Here is a 14,676-nt window from a genome sequence, read left to right on the forward strand (position 1 = left end):
ATATTTAGTAATTACTAAAAACGGAATACAATCATACTTTAAAAATTCATAAATTTAATATTAGTAATTTAGTAATAATAAATCGATGAATATTGTATTCAGATTTCAAATTTTCTATTATAATATTTGTGGTGAATACTGTAATGTTTTTTGCTTATTTAATATCCACTTTCTAAGTTCAGTTACATATTTATTGTGTAATTTACTAAAAATCATTATTAACCAAACATATGTATGTTGATAGCTACATAGAATATTTAAATACTTTAATAAAATAAATTGAATTACATGATTGCATTTATTTTGTAAGTAAAAAACATAGAAGATATTTTCATGTATTACGTTATACATTTTGTTTTATTTATCATTTCTAATAATTTAAAAAGAAATAAATTCAATTGTTTATAAACCTGAATATATATTTTATGGCATAAAATTTCTGGCAGATAGTGTATGTTTTTATAGTAACAAGCATATTTGATAGAAACATTTTTAAAAATAGCATGTAATGTATATATAGTTTCATTGTGTTATTATATTATAATGAAGTCATTATATTTATAATTCTAATTACTTTTTGATTCTTCAATATATTCAAATGTAATTATATAATAGTTAAATTTACTTTAGTTTTATATTTCATCATATAATATAATTTTATTGTTTTACTTTATAGAAACAATAAACATATTTATTAGTGCTGGAGTGGTTTGGAGTTGTCGGTTTAACACCGACGGATAAACATCTTATCACCATATACCATAGCAATACCCTGAGGCGTTTGTAAGCTCTCTGGGTAGTTATGTGATTTGTAGTTGGTAAGTAATAAAATTTTTATATATTATAATATAAACAATGCATCTTAATAAGTTCTACTTTTTATTAAGTACTTAGAATAGATTGACTTAAAAGTTGTTTGTTTAACATTTTCTGATTTTGTTTCAATACTTAATCTAATAACAAAAATAATATCAGTATGTTTTGTACTTTAGTCATGGCGGCTGATAGTGATGGTGATTTGATTGAGACGGTGGTAACGTGTGAGGGAGACCTAGAAGATCCTGAATTTCCACATAAGTTTAAAATTATTGTTAATCGTCTTAAATCTTTGCTTTGCAAGGGTAATTTTGATACAAAATACTGACATAACGTAGCATGTAATTGTTATATATATATATATATCTATATATATAGATATATATACATAAATATTATTGTTTTATATTTTTAGACAAGGGAGATGGTTTAAAGGTAAATAAGGTAGAGCCATGGAATTCTGTTAGAGTCACATTTTCAATACCCAGAGAAGCTGCGCTACGTCTTAGAGAATTAGCAGCTCAGGGTTCTCCAACACTTACACAGCTTGGCATTCTTTCAGTGCAGGTTGAAGGAGATCAGGTAATACTTATTAATAATAGCATACTTAGTTATATAAGTTAAGTATATGCATAAAATTTTAAGTACCTTTTATTCTTCAGCACATATTTTATATGCTTTATTAATTTAAAATAGAATAGAAGGTACCTGATAAATCTGTAATATTTGTGTTGATATATTAGGTAATATCACTGAGGATAGCCAACCGCTTTAGTGGAGAAGCACAAGAAATTGTGTTACATTCAGGACCCTCGCAAGACAGTGGTGCCAAATCTCAAAATGAACCCACTAGCAATACAGCTAATGTTGAAGGTGATTCTCAAACAGCTTCACCTGGTCCAAGCAATACATCTAGCATTTCTTCAGCCTTACGTAATGTGGCTCAAATAATAGCGACTGGTATGTTATTACACATCTTATGAAACCAGAATTATTTTATTACATAATTTTCTGATACTTCTTCAATGCACACTGTATTTTTTTAGGTACATCATCTGAAAAAGCTCCACAGTTTCGTTCTCCAAATGTAGTTGCGCCTACAGATTGTGATCCCATCCCACCATTTCTTGCAAAATCCGTACAGTCGACATCAGGCAATAACAATGTTGGTGCCTCTGGAAACCAGCCAGTGACTAACCCAAGTGCTTCGCCTAGGAATAATTATAATGGTCCATTCCCATTTGCCAGTATGACACATGCTGCCCAAGCAATACACAGTCGTGAATCACAGGCAACAACAATTAAAAATGCTATGCAATTCAAACATCATGTGCAACCACCTCCACCGTATCCTGCTCAAGAGAACTTGGGAACAGTAACAGCATTAACGACTGGTCATACTACCACACAATCGGTCGCATCACTTGGTCAGTTAGCAAATCAGTACAAGTCTACAATTACTACAACATCTAGTCTGTCACCAAACAATAATAATCTGACAGGGAATTCAAATAGTAATGGAACTCAAGTTGCTTTGTCCAGTCCACTTCTTGTAAATCTTCTTCAAAATGATGCTGGCACACATCCGAATAATGTGATACCTGGCCAGAAAATGTTACCACCAGCTGTTATCGATAGTTCTGGACTCGCTAATCGCATAAGACCTACTAAAAAACCAACAGTGAGAAGGAAAGACTTATCTTCCCCCGGTGAATCGCCGCCAAACTTGGATTCACTTAGAACAGAAGACCTTATTGGAGGGGGAGCAGTCATTTCTGACTTATCTCAAACTGCTACATCTGCATTTGCAACTGTTAATGTTAACCAACCCTCAACTATTCCGCAACAACATGCAGTTAATGTCATTGGTGGAATTGGGCAAACTATGACGCAACAAGTAGTGCATCAAGCCTCTAGTACAGGACAAATGCAACAATCTACATCATCGATGCATGGTCAAGTACAAATACAGCAAAAGTTTCCCATTAGACAAGAGTTGGCATACAGACCTACGCAGGTGCAATTGCAAGGTCAACTTCCAATTAGGCATCCAGTTAATGGGCAGCAAATTCGAACACCATTGCAGCAACGACAATTGCTACTTCAGCAGCAGCAACAGCATCAAGTTTTAACTCAGCAACAGCAACAGAATATAAATGCTTCGCAATTGCTTACACAACAAACGACAACACAGCAACCAACGTTGGTACAACAGCAAAATGTAAATACATCGTTACAGTCTACATCTGTTTCCAATCAGCCATTATTACAACAACAGCAGATAGTGCAGCACTCAACGGTAAATTTGAATGTTCCACAACAGCGGCTAAGTTACTTAAACAACCAACGGCAACAAACTCCTCCTCCTTATACAAGACAACCGGTTCCACCGCAGTCCCATTTAGGACAACAAAATCAAGCGTTAAACGTGCAACAACAGTTACACCATAACCAACTTAAAAATATAAATGTTAATACTAATACGACGACCGATTTTCGGTACGGGCAAAGTCAGAATATTCTCAGCAGAAATTATCAGGCTGCAGCTAGTAGCGCTAATGGGACCACGTGGAACGCACAAAGTAATACAATTCTACAAGGTGCTCAGGTCAATACTGCGCGTATGCCAACTACAAATCAAGTTTCAGGTGCCTTTTCTCAGTGTGGATCTCATCCCAATCACGTTTCTAATAATAATGTCGTTTCACCTGCTACGAAGGTTGAAGCATCTGAATCTCCTAAGGCTGAAGAAGAAGCACCTGAACCAGAATACACGTCGACTGGTAAAATACGGCAATTTCTCATCAACCCTTTAACCGGACATCTGGAACCAATGCCTAGCGAGAGTTCAGATTCAGAGCCAGAAAGTGCAGTAGATAATCAAGATGATTTCTTTTCTTTTCCATCACCATCGAATGACCGATCAAACTCCATATTTTCGGACGACGATGCAGACAGCAATTTTTCAAGAAGAAATGACACAACAACAAACACAGATCAATCGGATTCTGAGACGACAGTGAAGTCTACTGCTAGCGAAGGAAGCTTAAAACATAGTAGAATAAAATCTAGCAGAGAAACCACTCAAAGTCCGATGCCTGGAGAAAAAATCAAACTGAGACTAAAATTAGAGAAATCGGAACCTGTTACACAAGCTTATAAAGTCGACGTCTCTTTCGTGAATACGCCACCAATTAGGAAAGCTGATAAATCAGTAAACAAAATGTTTACCACTGGTATTCCTAACTCAGGAACTGGTGATGAACCAAGAGTGCCTCCGTTACACATTTCCTTAAGAGGGCGTAATGCTTCGGTAGTACAAATCAGAAAGAAAGAAAAGAAACCACTGAAAGATGGCGAATCTAATCCGACTAGTATAAAAAGGCGAGGGAAGCTAAAGAAAATGGAGTGTATAGATGGGAACAAGCTATTGCAGAAAAAATCATCCTTAAGTATGATTATAGGTACTTCATCCGCGTCTAAATTACCTTTGTCCAATTTTACGATGATTAACAGCGCTAATACTGTTTGCAAAGTCAACAATATACTTCAAACAGTTGTATCAAAACCTAATGCCTTAAAGCAAGAATTACCAGTAGATGTACGCGTTCAAAGTGGCATCACGAAACCAAGTTCAAGTAAAAGCAGCGACGTCGATGATATACCGTTAAACAGTAGAATACCGTCTCCCTCGAAACACAAGTCCGCTGTTTTGAATCAACCATTGAATACACAACAGTCTTTAACAAAAAATCAAGTGGAAATGGACATTCAAAACCATATGCAAGAACATAAAATAGGAGGAGGTGAGATACTTATAATGTTATTACTAAAATATTTTATCTATAATTTACAGAAAATTGTCATTAATTAATGTCTTCTTTATATTTTCCGTGTGCTTTTACAGGGAAAACCAAAAGAAGAGACTCTAAAAAGAAGTCAGAGTCAGGGGATGGCTTACATCGTGAACAAAACTTGTTGTCTGGTGGCAGAATTCTGGATAACCAAGCAAAGTGGAGAAAACTTAATTACAAAGGTGATTCAAGCCAATCTGTGAGAAAGGTTGATTCCCTTTTGGCTGGAAATGATTTCAACGCGGTCAAGAAAGTGGGGGAAATTCGAAGAACAAGTGATAGTGACATTAATAGGTCGGCAATTGAAAAGAATAATACGTTGAATGCCATTGCTTCCAGATTAACGGAAGTGAATGGTGTGAAAAAGGATTTAATTAGTCAAGAAAAAAGAAGAAGATTAAGTTTAATGGATGAAAAAGATCTGCATTTAGAAGGTAAATATCCAGCTTATCTTTCTAGGTTGATATTCAATTAATATTTATGAAATTTTTAAAACTGAAATCTTTTAAAGATTTCAATTAATATTCATAATGATTGAATATTATAATATATATAATATAATATTCAGTTACACAAATTTTGGTTGAATATCATATTTTCATAACCCTGTGAAGTTATTTTATACTTATTAATTATTTGTAATGTTCGAAGTGCATTTAGATGTTAAGATTTAATGTTAATTCTGTTTCTCTGATGTGTTACAGAATCTCAAGATGCAGAAACTACACATTTTAATAGCCAGAAGATTATGCCTGAGTGTTCTACGTCTAATGCAGTTCCAAACACAAACACAAAACCTACCTGCACTCCAGCATTTGAAAATGATAATCCTGGAGTAGTATCTTCGAATATGCCTGCACAGAGTGATTCAAATTCATCCGCCAATCTGGAAAGCAAAGTATCCGCACATGTGGACACTGCTGTAAAGAGTGCACAATCATCAGTAAATAGGTTAATTTCTGGAAAAAATAAAACAGATGCAGATAATTGTAAGACAAATTCTACTATCACCACAAAAAGTCAGACTATTAGTCAAAAGTTAAAAAACCACATGGTTTCAAAGAGTGATACAAATGCCGCTATCAACAGGCATAATAAAATAGAACATTTTAGTCATAAAAGAGTGATTCAGAATCATATGAAACAAGTTGATAGATCCACAGTAGAAAATAAGATTGATAATACACAAAGAATCAGTTTGTTAAAAACTACGCAAGCTTCTGTAACAGGAAACTCAGTGGACCAAGTTCCCAGATCCCAAAGCATTGAACTACCTTCCAACAAGGCAACTCTACCAATTGGAGAAATCAATGTAACGGAAGTAAAAGTAAAGCAGAAATTACTTGAAACTACGGTTCCAATTGCAATCGGGGTAGACGCAAGCACAGAAAGAGTCAGCAGCGGAGGAGGAGGTGAAGATTCAGGGATTGAATCAATGGACGCTCTTTCAGAGAAGTCACCAAATCAAGGAGAATCTCCTTTGCATAGGCCAGCGACCGAATCAGTAACACAAAGCAGCGCAAAGACTGCTGTTCAAGGGGAATCTTCCCTTCCAACCACCAATAAGAACGTGCCTTCCTCAACTAGTAGTAGTGATATGTGTTCAAATTCTCATTCGGAACTTATGAAGTCCAGCGGCCCGCAAAGATTAAGTCCTGTGTCTGTAGCGAATTATCTTGAAAATCATATAAACCGCAATATATCAAATTCCAGTGAGCAAGACACGAAAGATGTACCTAGTGAAAAATCAGCTTCTTCGACATCAAGAACTGGTGGACATAGTGACTTGGTTGCTAGTTTAGAAGTGACTGACAATGAAAAAAGTATATCCAATCCAATGGTTACAGGATCGGTGACTATCGTGACAACTTCTGTAGCCAGTAATGTGGATAGTGATAACTTATTGCAATGTGCGCAGCAACAGACTAATGACTTTTCTGAGAAAGACAGTTGTAGCATTAAATTAGATGATTCTGTTAACCAGCATGATCAGGGTAAGGCAAATATTAAACGTGAAGTGTCGCGGGGCCCAGAGAATGCATCCGAAGACATTGTAAAAACAGTCATAGACGGTAACAGTGCAATTAGATTAAGTGATGAACCTCATGGACAAAATAATAATGGTGTGCCTGTAATACAAAATCATATTGCTTATAGTAACGTAAAGACGGAAATACTTGATAATACAATTACAAATGAGGCTAGCACGGTGGCAGACAGTTTATGTTCCAATAGTCAGAGTTTCAGTTCTGAAATCAAAGTAGAGTCTAAAATAAATACAAAAGTTGATGATACAAGGCAAAACGATCAATCGGAAGCTTCGAAAAGCCCTAGCATTTCTTTAAGCGCTACATTGGTTAAGTTAGAACAATGTTCCGATCAAAACCAAAAATCTAGTGTACAAAGTCATCAACAAATATCAGTTAGAGAGCCTTCTATGAATCTTCAAAAAGTGACAGATGATTTGGTTAAAAAGATTGTGAACGATGCAAGTGATATAAGTATAGGTATTCAATCACCTCTCGGTGAAGATCCTCAGCCGATTAGAATTACTCCGCCATTATATACATACTCTAATTCAGTAGTTTTACAACGAGACGAGACTCCAAGCCCCGCAGCGCAAAACCCAGAAGTCGATTCCAGTGATGTGGAACACGTGAAAAGGAAGCGTAGAAGAAAACAAGAATTAGAGGGACGCCAAGATGTCATATGCATAGAGGAGAACGATGATGCACAATTTGTAGAAAGGTTACACTCTAACAGTTCAGATGATTATGTTAAACGACCGCCAAAGTCATTATTGGAACAACTTCTTATAGAAATTCCAAATGAGACTAATGAAAAAAGGTCTGTAAGAACTAGATCGCAAAAATTGAACAGTCCTGACATCGTAAAAACTCCAAAAAGTAGTCCTCATGGTCCTAATAAATTAGAAGAAAGACGCAGCATATCACCATATGCTAAAGCAAGCCCTAAGTTAGGAGTATCCAAATTATCTCCTAATACGACAATAAAAGTGGGGAAAAGAAAACGTCAAGAAAGCGAAAGTTCTGTAGCATCTAGTACTGCTGATGATCCACAACCAAGACCAGGGAAACGGAAATGTTCAGAGAATGCTGCAGAACTAATTAAAGCTTGCATGGGTGTAGATGAAGCTGGTTCTTTAAAGAAACAAGTACCTGTGAAAGAAGAACAATCGAAAAAAGGATTCAACATACTGGCCAAGACTAAGAAAGGTGTTTATTCAGTATTTTTATACAGTAATTTGGTAATACAGTTTCACGTGTTTATGAAATATACACAGTTACATAACTTTATCGCCAGAAATAGTTAGAATACAGAAAAATAAAACTTTGAAATGTGATGAAAAAATATTCAATTTAAACAAGAGTCAAGAAACATATACTGTGAATATATATATTTATATATGTTATTTTTCTTATTAATAGTTGACATCAAATCTGCTGTTCAGTGATTTGCATGACACAAATTTAAACCTATTTAAAAAGTATTGTATAGTAGAATCTGCTTATTAAATACAGTAAATTCCACGAGAGAGCTACTTTCAAAGTTCGCAAAGTAGTTCTCTCGTGGTAACAGACGCGATGACAATTAAGATAACGCCGAGTCCTGAGCTTGGCCGGAGTGAATGAGAGCGCGCCAAATTCAGGTGATCCGTTTTAGTTCAGCGGCCGCAACAAAGTAGTGTGATCGGTATATGAAAACTAAAATTTTTATAATTTTCGTTTTTTTCTTCAGGAAAATATATTTAATGAACCGATCGGATTTTCCTGATGAGTGTGGGTCTAAAAATGGCATAAATTGGTTTGTTTTTAGTTATATATCAGCGCATGTACACGTTTGTAAGTCCAGGTATAAAAATTGTTCGATTGAGAGCATGTTTGTACTAATTTTTATCAGGAAGATCTTGTGAATCTGTTAGACATAAATATCAATTACGTAAAATAAAGATTATAGAAATTTTACTTTTCATACACTGGTTTGACAACTTTGTTGTCTGCAGCTGACTAGCGATGAAAGATTAGCCGGTCCAGCTAGTGCGGCATACTACAAAGGAGTGGAAGAGAAAATCGGTAGCTCTCTCACGGCTGGAAAAGGTAGTTCTCTCGTGGACTTTACTGTACAAAATAATCAGTTCCAAATATATCTTTGAATGTTTTACAGTACGTAGAAAGATATTTTTCCTATAGAACAGTTTTACATTTATGAAACTCAAGCTGATCCTACAATACATTCAACCAAAAGAATGTGTACAATGCAAAACCGGGTAACATCTGTAGGAATTATTATTTTGTAATTGTACAATAAAAATGTAGCAAATATTTCAAGTGATAAAATATGTGATAAGGTTTTCATAAATATGTATTAGATATGTGTTTGTATCATTTATGTTTGCTCTTACAATGACGAGGACTGCCAAAAACAGAGTAATTAATGTGCAAATTTCAATTGCTTTGTGAAAATGTTTAATCACATTGAAAATAATTGTCATTTGTCCATGTTAAAGAAACTGAGATTATTACATATATGTGTATGTACGTATATATGTATCTATGGATATACACATAGGTATACATATATTTACATACACATTATATTCTATCAAATTCACTTGTGCTGTTAACAATTATTAAACAACTATCTCTCAATCTCAGTCATGTCTATCCTTAATTGCTATGAAATCGCTTTTACATTACCTGTTAATATTCTTTGGAAATTGGACCTGAACATTCTGTTACAAATATTTTTGTATTTTTTATAGGTCCCATTGTGGTAGAAGTAGATTCGTCTGATGATGAACCGTTGATTGAATCTGTAGGAAAAGCAAGAATGCGATTATCAGACGAAACATCCGCTGCATCTCCAAAGTCTAAAGATCAAAAGTAAGCAACATCGGTGCATTCTTTTAGCAGCAGTGCATATCTGAATATGTCAGAGATTTGAGAGCCCCGCTACGTAAATAAATTTTTGTTATTCTAGAACAAATACAAGCACAACTGTTTCTGGCAGTCAAATTAATTCCAGTAATATATCAAATTTCAATGCCAGTAATAGAGTGCAAAGAGAGAGCCGTTTATTAACCACCAAGCAACCCAGTACAACTGCGGTAGTTACTGCTGGAAAGGAAAGGCTGCGAGGTACTTCCGCATCCAGTAATGAATCCTTAGGAGAAGTAACGACAAGAAGATCTGTTCGACAGAATACAGCATCGCCACTAGCGACACCAGCAAGTAATACAAGGGGTGCAACTAGATCTACAGAAGATATTACGAGAAGAAAAACACGAAGTGGTGCTGGTACGTAAAGTATTTAATACTTGCACTGAATACCAACTACTATTGAAATTGATGGAACAAATGAATTCATTTAAAGTTTCTTATATTAGTATACTAGAATTTATACTTGAAAATGAATATGTAGATTCAATGTTAGCTGAACCTTGTATAAATACTTATGACAGTATAAGCTATATATTGTGTACTTCACATACCATTTTAATTGAAAACACCTCGTACAGCGGGAACATTGTTTTAGTAACAGCTGAGGCAGCAGAGCAGGCAAAACGGAGGCGAATATCCCGAGAAAACAAATGACCTTCGGGAAGTGACCTTGACAGTGATTAGCCAACGTCGCTCGTCAAGGCCTGTCCGACTGATTGTATATCTGCTTTAAATGGTTATGTGATCGCCGTGTGGCTGGACCCCACCTGGTGAAACAGTATGCGTCAATAGCGCACAATGCTGCTGTACATGTAGCAGGAGTATCGTGTTTAGAATGCTGGATGGTGTTCAAACTTCTTTTGTTGCAGTAGAGCATACGTTAAGTTTCATAAAACTAAATGTGTGAACATTTATATTTCCTAGTATCGCGAACATTGGATATACATTTTTATTCTCTTAGGGTATCATTATTGTTATGTTTTTAAATGTTTAAACCGCTCGTCAAAAACGCAGGAAATAAAAATAACTTCACTATTTCTTTCACCGTCTAGCGTTCTCAATTACACTGTACTCCTAAACAGCAAAAGTTTAGTTACTCAGAATAATCTGCTCAACGCATCATCTTTTAATCTAAGTAACTGAACTGATCCAAAACTGCCGTGTCGATGTGCAACTTTCTTTTGCCAAGCTTCTGTGACCCTGTATTTAGTTATCGCCTAAAAGGTTTAAATAGGCGTCATATAATGATAAATTTTATAAAGTGTTACCTTACATTGACGCTACATTAAAAATTTTTAGATTGACTTTGTAGATTACTCCGTTAGCTTCTAATTGCTGTAAACATTGACACATTGATTATTTGATCAAAATCAAAAGACTTAAGCTAACAAAAAATCAATTTCACATTTTAAAACAGCTATAATTCGTTGAACACAGTTATTAATAGTTACTGATACAGGTTAATGTGTGGTAAATGGAAGTCAAAATTAATAACGCATTAAACATAAAATCTGACTGTACTGCCGTAAATGTACATTTCTAAGGACAAATTCCATTGACTGGTGGGGCTTAAGTCGCTGCTCCGACGACTTCACTGACAGACTTTGTTTGAAAATATTTAGTTTATACTTGACATTCATTTTAGTCTATTTAGAACATAAATATTTCTGCATGGAAATGATTATGTGCAAATAGAAAAACTTTATCATTATTATACATTATTTGTCATTATCCTAAATAACAAATGTAAACATTCTCTTTAAGTTTCTAAATTGAAATACTTCTTTGAATCCATCTATATCTATGAAAAAGACTTTTCAAAAGTATTTTTAGGACAATCGTACTTTTCTATACATTTATACAATGAAAAACGCATTTATCCTAAAAAGTTTGTGTATGTCACTGTACACTTCATGATTTTATTGAATTTGACCAAAATTACGTCATTTCTGCTGCAACGAGATCTTCATCTTTGTTACTTTAATAAACATAGTCTTTCAGTAAGAAGTTCGTCTTGAGTTATAATACTGCAGAGGGCAAAGGGTATAGGGTTATTAAAAAGGATTTATTTTATTTATGAAACATAAACAGAACGTTGGGATAAATCGTGCATAAATATATGAAAATAATAAGATTAATTATTATAGAAAAAACGATTAATATTATACAATGTTAATTTGATAGGTAATATATGAATGAATATATTTTGTAAATAATTTCTTGTAAAGATACATAAAGCACCCCTTTACATGTAAGAACTGTTGTACATATAAGAACTGTTTAAATTTTTATTAAATTAGCGATAATTCAAATTGTGCAACATCGTCATACTATTAATTATTCTTCGTGATTGTGCACTGAGAACACTAGTAGCACCCTTTTGGCAACACTTAAAATATACGAGGATGTGTATACATACATATATATAATATTATATATGTATGTATGTGATGTATATGAACTATTGTTTTTGTGAACAGATAATCTAGTTTTATATTGTATAAATGTAAATTATACAGTTTAGAGGTGGCAGTTCTAAGTGAGCCTGTGATAGCCATCATAGCACTTCTTTATTTTCAGAATTTGCATTTAGAAAATCCTACATCTAATGTATATTAATCTTTCTGTAATCCTATGTACGTTCCATTATTTCCATTAAGTAAAATATATACCAGCAACTTAGATTATTTTAAAAGTAAAGAAATGACATGTTATGGTTATTTTATTTTATCATTTGTATATTGTAAAATCTTTATAAAATTGTATTATGATCAATGTGTAAGTGTTGTTAAACTTACATTAATGCTTGATAAATAAATAAATCCCAACTTGCTTTAGAATTATTTGAATCTTTCAAAAGACAAGATTTATTTCTCCAGGAAACTGTTTTAGTTTCTTAATCTAAAATAACATTTCACAAAATATCTGCGAAAATATTTTCTTTCTTTTCCTCATTAGCTTTGATGGCTACCAGGCAATAAATATTTGAAATGAATATTTCTGTCATATGAATGACAAGTACTGAATTTAATAATATTTTAAATAGAAGAAATATTAACAAATTATCCATAAAATGAAATCGTAACTACTGGGATTATCGTTAATTTTTCTCTATTTTTAATATTAAGTTAAATTATTTAGGTAGATTATTACTTGTTTGACAGAATTTAGTTAAATAAACCTTGAATTATATATTGTAAATAATAGCATGCTTATTTTACACGGTGGGAATATATGCTGTATATAAAACATATAAAGAAATGAACATACAAATCACGTTTAATTTGATTCAGCCCTGTATTGTAATAGAATGATGTATAATATAAAGTATAGTAACTTAATAACAGAATTTAAGAATAAGTGGGAAAGAAAAAAATTGTAATTTCGATGTAAAATATTCTCTTCGATACCAGATAGGTAAGCTAGAAATTATTATGTTACAATTTTATCATTGAATATTACATTTATATGATTGTATAGATTATAAACAAACTAAGCATTGTGTGTAAATATAAATATTTTAAAGATAAGTAAATTTTTTGCATGTTCACATTATTAAGGAGCTTCTAAAGTTTGTCTGCCATATACTTGCATATAATATATACATATTATATTAAAAATAATACTAATACACCAAAGATTGTGCATCAATTGAAATATGTGACAATTGTTGATATTCAACATAATTTTTTTAAAGCATGGTGTATTTGTGATGCTCAATAAATAATTGGTGTTTACAGACACATTTAACATACCATCATTTTTGTGCAGACTATAATACTATATCAAATAGAACGTTCACTACATTTTATGCTCCTTTACGCATATATACAATGAATTCGTTACAAGCTCCTTAATTTTGTTTGCAATGCCATAAATATTTTATCATGTACATGGATATACGTTTTAAGATCACCAGCTCCAAATGAAGTCTGATGAGTTTAAAACTTGCTGTATGCAAAACATTTGTATTTTTAGTATTCGATTACTTGATATAAATAGGAGTAAAAGTAAATGATTGATAATAATCCAACTGGATATATAAATATATAAATATAAAGAATTAGATACGATACTATATTTGTAGAAAACGATTGAGCACGTGAAAAGAAAATCGCGCTATGATTATAAAAAAAATATTATAAGTATATTATTACCTATTATTACACAAAGTGAATACACAATATAGTAATTTGCTAATTGTACCTTTTAATAATTACTGTAGACACATTGATGAAAAAGGTTTTTTTCTTGTTATTAATGATTACTATAGTCTTAAAAGATAATGAAAAAAGTGTTATAAAAAATGCAATTGCTTATTTTGTATTATACCCAGTTTCTTAAATTACTTTGGTATCCCTTGTAAATATTCTTTGGATCACAATAATTGTATCATTATTTATGATACAGAAATAGTTACTATAAATATATTAGTTTTTTGAGTTTTAATTTTAACATAATTATTTCGTGATACAATAAATTTTTATTAAATTAGTATGTATATCATTTTGAAAATGCTTGCTGTTACAGTTTATAGAAATGTAAGATACAATACAAAATTCAAGTTAATACCTCTATATATTTATAATATAATTACATCATTATGTTCACCTCAAAGGATAAAAAATAACAGAGTAAAGTATGTTGTAAGGTATATTCTACTAATATGAATTATCTTCTAACTAAACTATTTTATGGACAAATTCAATCTGTAAAAAATGAATTTTCTTTCCCTGTCAGCCAAACTCGCAATGTCAAATTTAGTGCAATGCTTGATGTCACAGTAAGTAAATATTAATTATAATTAATTGTAATTAAATATTATTTATAATTATCAATCTGCTAGCTGCTAGCTAATCCATTGGTTCTCATTATTGATCTCATAACCACAACTTTTAATTAATCCTTTGGTTCCAAAAATGTTTGTCATTGTTACGTCCCGGGGACCATGTATCCCGGTTGACGCAATTTTCGGGTTCTTGCTCTAACTCCCGTCCTGTCCCGCCTTAAAGCATCAGAGTGTGTGGAGCAGACCGGGGAAAATA

At 32.9% G+C, this 14,676-nt stretch overlaps 1 protein-coding gene across 3 annotated transcripts; it reads left to right on the forward strand.

The window, feature by feature from the left end:
* The first annotated feature begins 785 nt into the window (after positions 1–785).
* On the forward strand, positions 786–10,303 carry LOC107190297. Of its 3 annotated transcripts, none has more exons than XM_015579086.1 (10): positions 786–818; positions 993–1,121; positions 1,232–1,398; positions 1,560–1,776; positions 1,863–4,622; positions 4,724–5,104; positions 5,375–7,906; positions 9,454–9,574; positions 9,672–9,988; positions 10,227–10,303. In XM_015579086.1, the coding sequence occupies exons 2-10, from the start codon at positions 995–997 to the stop codon at positions 10,283–10,285; spliced, it is 6,681 nt and encodes a 2,226-aa protein (XP_015434572.1). In that variant the 5' UTR covers positions 786–818; positions 993–994; the 3' UTR covers positions 10,286–10,303. The 3 variants fall into 3 exon arrangements, with proteins under 3 accessions (XP_015434572.1, XP_015434575.1, XP_015434574.1); XM_015579089.1 differs by having other exon boundaries at positions 9,741–9,988; positions 10,210–10,303; XM_015579088.1 differs by having other exon boundaries at positions 9,741–9,988.
* Positions 10,304–14,676: the final 4,373 nt, after the last annotated feature.

Source organism: Dufourea novaeangliae, unplaced genomic scaffold (assembly GCF_001272555.1).
Source record: "Dufourea novaeangliae isolate 0120121106 unplaced genomic scaffold, ASM127255v1 scaffold186, whole genome shotgun sequence".
Classification (NCBI taxonomy): Eukaryota; Metazoa; Arthropoda; class Insecta; order Hymenoptera; family Halictidae; genus Dufourea; species Dufourea novaeangliae.

Excerpts from the sequence above, each read along its gene's own strand:
- LOC107190297 (XM_015579086.1), top strand. The coding sequence starts at position 995 with ATGGCGGCTGATAGTGATGGTGATTTGATTGAGACGGTGGTAACGTGT. Across the intron at positions 5,105-5,374 it reads AAAAGATCTGCATTTAGAAG|AATCTCAAGATGCAGAAACT; the intron begins GTAAATATCCAG and ends GATGTGTTACAG. Across the intron at positions 7,907-9,453 it reads ACTGGCCAAGACTAAGAAAG|GTCCCATTGTGGTAGAAGTA; the intron begins GTGTTTATTCAG and ends TATTTTTTATAG.